Genomic DNA, 12462 nt, shown 5'->3' with positions numbered 1-12462 from the left:
CTTCGCTCTTGGTTGTAATGTGAAGGTAATCCCCACTTTGCTGATGTAGTGTTAGCATTAACATGAGCAACAACAACACTAGCGCACATTCTGCCATTTTTGTGCACCTGCCTTTAATCCACGGTTTCCTTAACATGTACTATATCATTTTCAGTGATCAATTTATAATATATCATTTATGATTTTCAAAGACATTCAGTCACTAAAATGTCATTGCTGTGTAAACAAACAGGCAAAACACATACACAATTTTCAGTGTTTGGCTCAATTTTCAGTGTTTGTCGTGCAAGCAGGTCTTTGTTAGAAAAACAACAATACTATCACAGGAGAGAATCTTAGTTTACACTACAAATACCACCAAAACCACTACAAACATTCAAATTTGATCCATTAAAACTGCATTTAAATGTTTCTAGAGTGTTTTGGGCCATCTTCCATTAGGATGTATTGGTCATTTGGGGGCTTATATTCTCTGTGCTATTGCAGGGAACCATCAACAGGAGCAGCTGTATGAAGGACAGAGCCTGTTTTTCCACTCCAGCTAACTGTGATCCGTCTAACTCCAACGGATGTTATTTTGTCTCTACAAGACCAGTGAGCAACAACACAAACAATCTCACCTTCGAGCTCAGTGGCGCCTCCAGTGGTTATATCGCAGTCGGACTCTCAAGCAACAACCAGCAGGTCTGAAAAAGATCACATTTACTTCTATAATGGTCTGTTAGTTAATGTTAGTTAAAGTACTAACGCGAACAAACATTTAGTAATGCGTTTATTACGGTATTTAATCATTCATTAAAATATTTCATCAAGTTTTCGTCTGTGGGATGTGATGTTAAACCGAGGTCCTGACTCTTTATCCAGTAGCTAGCTCTCTGCAACTCTTACATATTCGCCCACTGAAGCTGAGCAGGGCTGCGCCTGGTCAGTACCTGGATGGGAATCCACATGGGAAAGCTAGGTTGCTGTTGGAAGGGGTGTTAGTGAGGCCAGCAGGGGGCGCTTAACCTGTGGTCTGTGTGGGTCCTAAAGCCCCAGTATAGTGAAGGGGACTCTATACTGCTCAGTGCACTCTGTCTTTCAGTAAAGATGTTAAACCGAGGTCCTGACTCTCTGTGGTCATTAAAAATCCCAGGATGTCCTTCGAAAAAGAGTAGGGGTTTAACCCTGGCATCCTGGCCAAATTTACCCACTGGCCTCTGTCTATCATGGCCTCCTAACCATCCGCATACCATAATTGGCTTCATCACTCTGTCTCCTCTCCACCAATCAGCTGGTGTGTGGTGTTATTCAGGTGGATGCTGCACACTGGTGGTGGATGAGGAGATTCCCCCTGTTGTGTAAAGCGCTTTCAGTGTCTAGAAAAGCGCTATATAATTGTAAGAAATTATTATTATTTTTATTATTTGTGGTCATTAAAAATTCCATGGCCCTTCTGGTAAAGAGTAGGGACGTAACCCCGGTGTCCTGGCCAAATTCCTTCCATCAGCCCATACCTATCATGGCCTCCACCTATAGCTGGTGTGTGGTAATTGCACTGGAGCCATTGTCCTGTGGCTGCCGTCACATCATCCAAGTGGAGCTGCACATTGGTGGTGGTGTGGAGAGATTGTGAAGCGCTTTGGGTGTATGGACATACACAATAAATGCGCTATAGAATTACACATTACATTACATTAAGTTAATTAACGTTTATGTTAACTCACAGTGCATTAACTAATATTAACAAACACAACATTGGGTTTTATAATGCATTAGTAAATGTTGAAGTAGATGCTTTGAGTTAACTGATACTTAGCTAATGTTAGTAAATACATTAGTAATAGATCATTATTTTAAAGCAGAGATGACCAAAGTAGGGCCCGGGGGCGAAAGTTGGCCCATGGTAACCCTCGATTTGGCCCACCATCCCATCAGAAAACAGAGGGAGAATGATGGGGAGGTGGTTGGGGCGAATGCCTATGACAGTGATCGTCATTTCGTATTTAACATATTTCTTTGTTTTATTGTTTTATTGTTAAAAAAAATGAAATTAAATGATTCAATTAAATGTTGTAAATGAATCAGACTTTTAAAATGTAAAAGCTGTCACTTGACAGATAGATTGCATTGAACTCAATTGTGTTATAAATGGTATTGTTTATGTTTTTACTGTAATAAGTTAAGTATAGGCGACGCAGTGGCGCAGTAGGTAGTGCTGTCGCCTCACAGCAAGAACGTTGCTGGTTCGAGCCTCAGCTGGGTCAGTTGGTGTTTCTGTGTGGAGTTTGCATGTTCTCCCTGCGTTCGCGTGGGTTTCCTCCAGATGCTCAAGTTTCCCCCACAGTTCAAAGACATGCGGTACAGGTGAATTGGGTAAGCTAAATTATCAGTAGCGTATGAGTGTGAGTGAGTGTGCAAGGATGTTTCCCAGAGATGGGTTGCGGCTGGAAGGGCATCCGCTGCGTAAAACATATGCTGGATAGGTTGGCGGTTCATTCCACTGTGGCGACCCTGGATTAATAAAGGGACTAAGCTGAAAAGAAAATGATTGAATGAATGAAAGTTCAGTATAAAATGTTAAAAATGATACTGCGTTAGTTAATATGATTTAAAGAAACGTTTTTAGGAAATTCCCCTTGGCAAATTTATTGTAATACAGTTTGGTGTATATTTGGCACACAGCCCTCAATCAAGTTTGGTTTTGGGCCCTTTATAGGAAACACTTTGGGCAGCCCTGTTCTAAAGTGTCACCGAATGAATGTTCAAAGCATCAAATGTTTGGGTTCTCAGACTGATCTACCTTTCCTCCTCATAGGGTTATTGTGACACCATCTATTCTTGTGCAAACAACAACGGTGTGGTGAAGTTCATCCGTGCCTCGCTGAACAACACCGTTCTGGCTCAGGATAACACTGTAAGACTCTTTTCACCGCCTCCATACATGACATGATCACATCACTGAAAAAAATTCATCACTACTAATTTGCGGTACAACGTTTTGTTTCAAAGATGACCGATTATTTGTTAATTTAGCAATGGTGTTAAATAAGAATCTAGGATTGTTTTGATTATTTTCTATCAGTTTGAGAAGGTGCTCAGCCCTGGCAGATTTTAAAGCCCTCCTATAGCTGGACATACTGTCTTTGTATGCAATTCTAAAAACTTCTAAATTAGTTTTTTTCCATTTACGTTCCAGGGCACGGGTTGCTGTTTTGAGAGCGCGGGTATGACTATTATACCACGGTGTAGTTTTATTCTCTCTAGCCTTTTTTAGTTTGATGGGTGCCACAGTATTTAGAGTGCTAGTAAAGATGGCATCCATACTGCTGGTTACTACATCAAGGTCATTTGCGTTTGCGGGTGCATTTCGAAGTAGAGAAAGATCAGGTAAGTTATTTATAAATTCATCTTTAGTGGATGGAACAATAGTTCTACTAGGGCGATATATCGGAGCAGATCTGCTAATTTCAGGTAAACACAGCTTATATAGTAAGAGGTAGTGGTCTGTAATATCATCACTTTGTGGTATAATGTCTACATTAGTGACCTCAATTCCATAAGACAGAATTAGATCTAGTGTATGCTTTAGGCGATGAGTTGGACCAATAACATTTTGCTTTATTCCTAGTGAGACCAGCAAGTCCGTAAACGCGAGCCCTAATGTGTCGTTAGCGTCATCTATGTGGATGTTAAAGTCTCCTACAATTAGTATTTTATCAGTTTTAACTAGTAAGTCAGAGATAAAATCAGAAAATTATTTTAGAAAATTGACATAGGGTCCTGGGGGTCTATATATGGTGATTAGAGCGAGAGATAACATAGGTTTTTGCATAGTGTTTGGAAGGACAACATTAAGCGCTAGTACTTCAAAGGAGCTAAACATAATTCCGTTTCTCTGATTAACATTAAGAATATCACTAAAGATTGATGCGACTCCACCACCACGACCAGTTTGACGAGCCTCATGCTTATATAAGAATCCTGGAGGAGTTGCCTCATTTAAACTAATATAGTCATTTTGTTTCAGCCAGGTTTCAGTGAGACAGAGTGCATTAAGATTGTTATCTGTTATTATTTCATTTATGATAAGTGCTTTAGGTGCTAGTGACCTGATGTTTAGGAGACCAAGCTTCATGAAATTTGTATTTTCACTTTTTAGTGGTTTTTCTGGTTTAATTCTTTCTTGAGCACACAGTACGTTTATTTCTTGATCTAATAATACGAGGAACAGACACAGTCTCTATGTGGTTAGCCAGATATGCATTACTGATATTTATGTGGGATGAATATTAGTCTGTATGGCTAAATTGTGAATTTTGTGAATTTTTACTTACTAGTCAGATAGAGCGAAGTGTTCTGGAGATGTTGTCCGACAGGAGTTCAGCTCCAGCTCGACTGGGGTGCAGCCCGTCAGCGCGGAAAAGCCTAGGACGCTCCCAGAAAAGATTCCAGTTATTGGCAAAGAGCAATTTCTGTTCTTCACACCATGTTAATAGCCATTTATTCAGAGCAAAAAGTCTACTGAACCTTTCATTTCCTCGGCGGTAGGTAGGAAGCGGTCCAGAAACGATGATCTGCGTGGCGGGCGAGGTGCGTCGAACCGTCTCAATCAGGCTCCTGAAGTCCTTCTTCAGGATCTCCGTCTGCCTGAGCCCGGTGTCGTTCGTCCCTTCGTGTAGGACGACGGCACCGAGGCTTTCGGCAGCGCTCAGGATAGTGGGTATCTGTGCAGAAATATTCTTAACTCGGGCACCAGGGAAGCAGAGAGTGCATACTTTGTTACCTTTGGAGAAAGCGGAGCGGACGTGGCGCACGATTGAGTCGCCAATGATGGCCACATCGCGACCCGTCTCGCGGAGAGGGGCGAAGCGGTTCTACGTGGGGATCTCAAACACCGGAGGAGGAGACGTTCTGCCCCAGGACCCGATAAGCACCTTACGTGGCTGCACCCAGGGGCCGTGGTATCCGGGTGTCGGCGTGAACGAGGGCCTGGACAGAGAAGCACGCGGGGTTGAGGAAGAAGGAGAATTGTCGTTGTATCGAACACTTACCTCAGACGAGCGAGTACGGGTTAAGAGCTTAGCCCTGAGCCCTGCTCGCTTCGTCTCGAGGGAGCGAATCTGGGACTCCACTGCTTCCAGCTCCAGCGCCTCCATCGATGGTTCTCCTGCACTCAAGGACAGACACGCAAGCGACATTGTACAAGATGAAGAGCAAAGCCAGTAAGTGAGAAAACAAGTGAATGAAAGAGGTCGGTAGCTTTAGCTGACCAGCGGTGCTAGCAGGCTAAAGCTACAAACACCAGGCGGATGCTCGAGAGACAGAACGTTTAAAAGTAGATTTGTTTGTATGAGTGTGTTAAGGGATTGGTCACCCCAAGTAGGAGAGATGTGCATTTAATGATTGTTAATAAAAAGATGTGCATTTAATGATTGTTTAAGGCCATTTGAAGATTTCAGTCATCATACAGTCGACCTACTTCATTTTCTCATCAGTGACATGCAGTATAAACAGTGGTTCACAAAGTGGAGGTCCGCAGGACAATGACAGGGGGTCGCTTGGTCATTTCTAAAAGTCAAATAAATTTTAATAAACTATTAGACCTACAATATTTAACCATAACCCACAGTTAAACTACTAAAAGCCATTTGAAAATGGCTTGTTCAAATAAACTTTTGTTATATGCGGATGATGCAGCAATAATCGTGTCTCATGAGAGGAGGGAATTTATTGAAAATGAAATGAGTAAACAAATTGAGGAAGTCTCTGAATGGTTTTGCCTTAATAAATTGTCCTTACCTTTGGGTAAAACTGAATTTATTTTATTTGGTTCAGCTGGGAAACTAAGAAAATGTGTCGGGTCAGAGATAAAAGTAGGGGATCATATTATTACTCCAAAACAAGAGGTGAAATATTTGAGTTGCGTTTTAGATAGACAGGTGAAAAGATGGCTCTTATAGTCCATTCAAAAACTTGTTATAAAATGAGGTTTTTAGCAAGACAGGCAGAGCTAGATACCCAATTGCATTAGTGCAGCCATAATTTGACTATGCTGCAGCTTTTTGGTACAGCGGTAGTTCTAAAAAAATTAAAAATAAATTGCAGACGGCCCAAAATAAGTTGTGTAGAACTGTTATGAAAGTATCTCCACTGACACATGTAAATAATGAACATTATAGTCAAAGTAATATTTTAAAAGTTAAGAATAGGGTAACATTTCTAAAATTAGTGATGGTGTTTAAGATTTTAAAGAAAATGGTCCCAAAATATTTTCTGAATTATGATGTTTTAGTTAGTGAGGTACACTGTCATTCTACAAGAGCGTGTAGCAGGGATGTCTACCCATATAGATTTAAGAGTGAATCAGGTGGAAACTCTTTTTTTTGTGTACGAGCTCTGCTGCTTGGAATGTTTCGCCCACGATTTTTAAAGAGATTCAAATTGAGTGTTTTTAAAAGGGGAATTAAAAAGTGGTAGTTTTATAGTTGAAGTTGAGGATTTCATTGTGCTGAGCTGATGATGTTTGCACTCCATTTATGATTTGCTCGTTCATTTTTAAAGGATATCGAGGACCACAATGGAAATAAGCCCGTGGCTTTTTTTGTATGTTTTTGAAATAATGTATGAATTGGTCTAACTGGACTTGTTTGTATATTTTTGTTAGAATTGTCAAATAAAATCAATCAATAGTAGTTTTTAATAGTATAAAAATACAACAAGCAAATGAAAAGCCATCAGCCTTGTATGTCCTATGAAACACAGCCAAATGCCCTATGAGAACAGCAATAGCGTCAGCTGCAGCAGATTGAGTACCAGGTTAAACTTTCTGACACCTTTATGCCAATCAGATACATTAAAAATGAATACGGCCACAACTGAATACTGAGAATGATCTCTGATTGGCGGTTTCAAAAATTAAACCAAGAATAGACTTCTGCTGAAAACATTGTGCCCACCAGTCTCTTTAGTTGAACTTAATATTCAATTAAAGAAACTAATAAATGTCTATTCAACTGATATAGTTGTTAGATTGTTGGATTTTTTTTTTTTTGTGTTGTCAATATGCTCATGTTAATATAGGCCTACTGTTGTGTGCACAATGTTTTTATATTTACCATATAACCACCTCTGAGCAATTTGGCATTGTTATTTTAGGGGTCACAGGGCTGAACAGTTTTGGAACCCCTAGTCTAAACAGTCTCTGGGTCATTGTGTGTGAAGATTCTGGTCATCTTTGCTGCATTTATAAAGCGCCCATGTCTTGAGGTTGTTCAGTATGGTGCGATTTACTTTCTATGTGCGATTTGATTGGACAGGAATCACAGGACTGATTTTTCTACTCAGCCAATCGCCATAGACAAGAGAAAATAAAGTAGTGACTGCGGGTTGAAGGAAACAGTGGAGCAAATGTACTGCACTAAAATGTACTAAAATGGAAAGTAAAAGTACTACTTAGTTAATTACAGTTAGAAAAACTACCCAGCTACAGTCATTTGAGTATTTGCAATTTATTTCTGTACACCACTGAATTTATATTGCCTCCTAGTTTCTATCAGTGATGTGATCTGTTGTTTTGCAGTTTTCCCCTGGATCGATCAGTGGTTTGGTGAACAGCACAAAGATTCAGTGTATTTTCACAGCTGCAGGTCTGAGCAGCAACACTCGAGCAGCAAACACAAACACATACCTCTACTACTTCACCGGAAACTACACAAACGGTGAGCGCAACACTGAGCCAAACAGGCCTAGATTAGGATTTCAGAGGCTACTGTTTTGTATGAATTTAACATATAATAATGCACAATAAATGTGTATTTAAAAACATTTCTCTATAATATAATGCCTGTATAGTTTTTCCATTTTCAATTTCAAATGCGTTTCAGCTCTTTAATTAGCACAATTAAGATCTCTTTTAGTAGTACTTTTTTATTCTTGTAAAGCTTTATTGTCATTCTGCTACATGTATGAACATATAGTGGAACTAAATGTTGCATCTCACAGGTTCACGGTTATACATAAATAAACATAATCATATATATATATATATATATATATATATATATATATATATATATATATATACACATTTACCGGCCACTTCACTAGTACCAGGTTAGACCCATTTTGCCTCCAGAACTGCCTTCGTGGCGTAGATTCAACAAGCTACTGGAAATATTCCTCAGAGATTTTGCTCCATATTGACATGATAGCATCACACAGTTGCTGCAGATTTGTCGGCTGCACATCCATGATGCCAATCTCCCGTTCCACCACATCCCAAAGGTGCTCTATTGGATTGAGCTCTGGTGACTGTGAAGGCCATTTGAGTACAGTGAACTCATTATCTTGTTCAAGAAACCAGTCTGAGATGATTGGTGCTTTATGACATGAAGCGTTATCCTGCTGGAAGTAGCCATCAGAAGAAGGAGACATTGTGGTCATAAAGGGATGGACATGGTCAGCAACAATACTCAGGTAGGCTGTGGCGTTGACACCAACAGGTGCAAATGGGCCAAAAGTGTGCCAAGAAAATCTACCCCACCCCATTACACCACCACCAGCCTGAAACGCTGATACAAGGCAGGATGGATCCATGCTTTCATGTTGTTGAGGCCAAATTGTGAGCCGAGCATCCGAATGTGTCAGCAGAAATGGAGACTCATCAGACCAGGCAACGTTTCTCCAATCTTCTATTGTCCAGTTTTGGTGAGCCTGTGTGAATTGTAGCCTCAGCTTCCTGTTCTTAGCTGACAGGAGCGGCACCCGGTGTGGTCTTCTGCTGCTGTAGCCCATCCGCCTCAAGGTTGGACGTGTTGTGTGTTCAGAGATGCTCTTCTGCAGACCTCGGTTGTAACGAGTGGTCATTTGAGTTAACAATAACTGGCAATCATTTCCACCCCTTGCATGTTTCTGGTTTCTACCCCTTGCATGATCTGGTCCTAGATCCAAGTAGATCTTCATTTGTAGCCAAAATTACAAAGTTTCCATTGTTTTCACCCCCACAGGCACTATGGGCGCTCCGTTCACTCAAATGAACACGAATTCATCAGTGGATCTGACCAATGTTAACAGCTCAAACGTGGTGATAATAACACCGCAGTCATCTACAGTCAGCACCAACAGCACCGCGACCACTGCTGCAACAGCAAAACCTGCAACCACAGCGAGCCGTGCAGCACTGCAGAACGCGGCATCTCAAGGTGAACACGCATTTACATTACACACACCTCATTTATCAAACACCGTGAGGAAACGGTTAAAGGAAAGCCTGTCAAATCAATCACGGCTAATGCTAATGCCTGTATGGCAGTACACAGGGAAGGAGACTAAAGGCCGGCACACACCAAACAATTTTGTTACCGAATTCTTGCTAAACATTTTACTGTTTTGCTCATAATCAACTGTTTTTGATGATACATAAGATGCATATCTGTTACGTATTATTATTATTATTATTATTATTATTATTATTATTATTACTAAAATGATCAATTATAATCATTATTTTAATTATATACACACTAACAGATTTTAAATAATGGATACTTTGATCAAATTCTACTGTAAGATTGGAAATTGTCTAAACCTAAATCAGAGATGCCCAAACTAGGGCCCGCGGGTCAAGGTTGGCCCATGGTAACCTTTGATTTGGCCCACCAACCAATCAAATGGAGACAAATGATGGGGAAGGTTGTGGCGAATCCCTCAAAGAGATTGTCATTTCTAATTTAATAGAACTTTTTGTTTGTTTAATTGCTGAGCTACAAAAAAGCAAAACTAAAATTCAAGAGTTCACACTTAGATTGACTATAAAGCTTGTTTGGCATGCTGTCCCGGGAGAGAGCCCTGAGCTCATGAGCCCGGGGCTCCCTCCCGGTTGCAAGGAGTCTCAGGTAGATCTGGAGAACTCCCCTGCTGTAGTAGCTAATGAACAGATAGTGATTGTTCTTAAGAGATAACTACTTACTAGGAGCACGTCTATGTTGCAGATTAGTCAGTTAACTTAAGTTGCATGTTTTTGGACTGTGGGAGGGACCCGGGGGAAACCCACGTGAGCACGGGGAGAACTTGTAAACTCCGCACAGAAATGTCGGCTGGCTTGGTAAGGATTAAAATCAGTGACGTTCTTGCTGTGAGGCAACAGTGCTAACCACTGGGCCACCGTGCCACACATCTAGAAAAGGAGGAAGAGGAGGAGTTGGGGTGGAAGGGGGGATTCTTCAAAACGAAGATGGCTGTTATATGGAATTTAGGGTATTTATAGTGGCTTAGGAATCGTCTGATTGGTGAATCATAAATTGCATAATGCAGGACCAGCCAGAAACAATCATAAGCACGTGATCCTCTCGAAATTAGGTTATAAATAAAGCTGCGGTCACACTAGAGTTGCATGCGAAATTCTGTCGTACGGCACTGCAAAATTGGGGAGGGATTAAACAAGATGATTAGACATTATAAAAGCCAGCGATTGCTCCATGTTTTAAATTTCTGTCCAGAGAGGTCATGTTTTGATCCTCGATTGGTCTCATGCAATCATGCGATGCGATTTTGCAGATCAGAGTTCACCAAGCTTGAACTTTCCAACGCAGCAAAATGTGAAACTTGCCGCACGGTCTGAAAGGACGTCTATGGGGAGAAAAGTGCAGTGCGACGACAGCTTTAACCCCACTTAAATTTTTTAATTAAATGTTGTGAATTAATCAGATTTTTTTAAAGGGTCATGAAACCCTAAAACACATTTTTTAGACGTTGAGAGATATTTATGTGTGGCACGTTGCTAAAAACACTATTACGACACAGATATTTTACTATTGAGTAAAAAAAACATTGAATTCCATTGTGTCATAAATGAGATTGAGTTTATGGTTTTATTGTAAGAAGTACATTATAAAATGTAAAAAATATATATAATTATTAATATGATTAAAGTATTTTTTTCTTTATATTTTTAAATATTATTAAATTGGGAAGTTAGCATGAACACTTGAATGTAATACAGTTCGGTATATTTAGCTTTGGCTCACCACCCTCAATCAAGTTTGGTTTTTGGCCCTTCATAAGAAAAGATTTGGGCACATCTGCCCTAAATATACATGTAGAAATACATTTGGGTTGAAATAAAATATATTTTCGATTTCAGAAATATATTTTATGGGTGGCTCAGTGATTAACACTGTGGCCTCACAGCAAGAAAGTCGCTGGTTTAAGCTCCGGCTGGGTCAGTTGGCGTTTCTGTGTGGAGTTTGCATGTTCTCCCCGTGTTGGTGTGGGTTTCCCTCACAGTCCAAACACATGCGCTATAGTGAAATTTAATCAATTAAATTGGCCATAGTGTATGAGTGTGTATTGGTGTTTCCCAATAATGGGTTGCGGCTGGAAGGGCATCCTCTGCGTAAAGCATATGCTGGAATAGTTGGCGGTTTATTCCGCTGTAGCAACCCCTTATAAATAAAGGGACTAAGCTGAAGGAATGAATGAGATATATAATCAAAATCAAACAATCTTTGCTCTTGTTGTTGTTTTCAGCCGCTGTGGTGATTCTGGCAGGGATCCTCGCCGTCCTCCTGTTGTAAGGGTCATCCTTTTTACCAATTGACATTTTCTTTCGGAAACTGGTGGATGAGCACTGAACGCTTCATGAACCCAACACTACCGTAAATCCAGCATACGTCAATGAAGAAAGGAAGTGGAAATATGGGTAACAGGGGGAAAAATGGCATTAATCGAATCCCTGTGTAAGCAAGTGTGTGCGAATGTGTTTATTAAAATTATGCATTTTAATTTACTTAAATGAATTATCATAATCAGTCTAGTAATTTAACCATGCAGGTGTAATGTCTATAAATGTTTATTTATTCTGGAAGGAAAAATGCTGCCTTCAAACACTGACTGCATATACATTTTAAATAAAGTCACTTGTATTTTTTGAAGAAAAGAAGGTGCATAATAAAGTTGTTTACATGTTTTACAAGTCAACGATGGCCTCTTAGATCAGCGGTTTAAAGATCATATATTTACTCAATTAAAGGTGCAGTAGGTGATTGTCTTCAACATGTTTTGCTGTTCTGGTTGAAAGTCTCTTCATATTCCAATAGCAATGATTAAAGTAAATGATCTAAATGTGTTTATATGTATTGTTATATTCTGGGTGAGGCATAAAACCCAAAAAAAGTTCATCCAATTAAATATTGTCGGACCAATAATTACCATAATTCTTATAAGTAGCTCAAACTGTCCGTCAGCAAATGTAGATTTATACATCTGCGCAGATCCACCATTTGTGCGTGCACAAGTGAGAGTTGAGAAGGAAGATGAGAGTGGAAGAAACAAATGCTGAATCAAAACTCTTAAACATCCTGAATCAATATTAGAGTTAGTTTTGCACGCTGGAGGAAGGACGACACCATGGCTAACACAGGTAAGTTCTGTGTTAAAACTCTTTTAGTCACACAGAGCTGATGTAGATTGTGTTGTTGTGAA

The 12462-nt window shown here is 40.0% G+C and overlaps 1 protein-coding gene across 1 annotated transcript in view; it reads left to right on the top strand.

The window, feature by feature from the left end:
• Positions 1-12098, top strand: part of si:cabz01007794.1 (uncharacterized) — a 40816-nt gene extending 28718 nt beyond the window's left edge. Inside the window, exons 5-9 of the mRNA XM_056460865.1 lie at positions 487-684; positions 2798-2896; positions 7562-7700; positions 8988-9182; positions 11509-12098. Coding sequence (XP_056316840.1) covers positions 487-684; positions 2798-2896; positions 7562-7700; positions 8988-9182; positions 11509-11555 — 678 coding nt within the window. The 3' untranslated portion in view covers positions 11556-12098. The remainder of the gene's footprint in view (positions 1-486; positions 685-2797; positions 2897-7561; positions 7701-8987; positions 9183-11508) is intronic.
• Positions 12099-12462: the final 364 nt, after the last annotated feature.

The sequence above is a fragment of the Danio aesculapii genome, chromosome 7 (genome assembly GCF_903798145.1).
Source record: "Danio aesculapii chromosome 7, fDanAes4.1, whole genome shotgun sequence".
Classification (NCBI taxonomy): Eukaryota; Metazoa; Chordata; class Actinopteri; order Cypriniformes; family Danionidae; genus Danio; species Danio aesculapii.
Note: the sequence above shows the minus strand (reverse complement) of the source record. Positions and strands in the feature narration are given on the sequence as shown.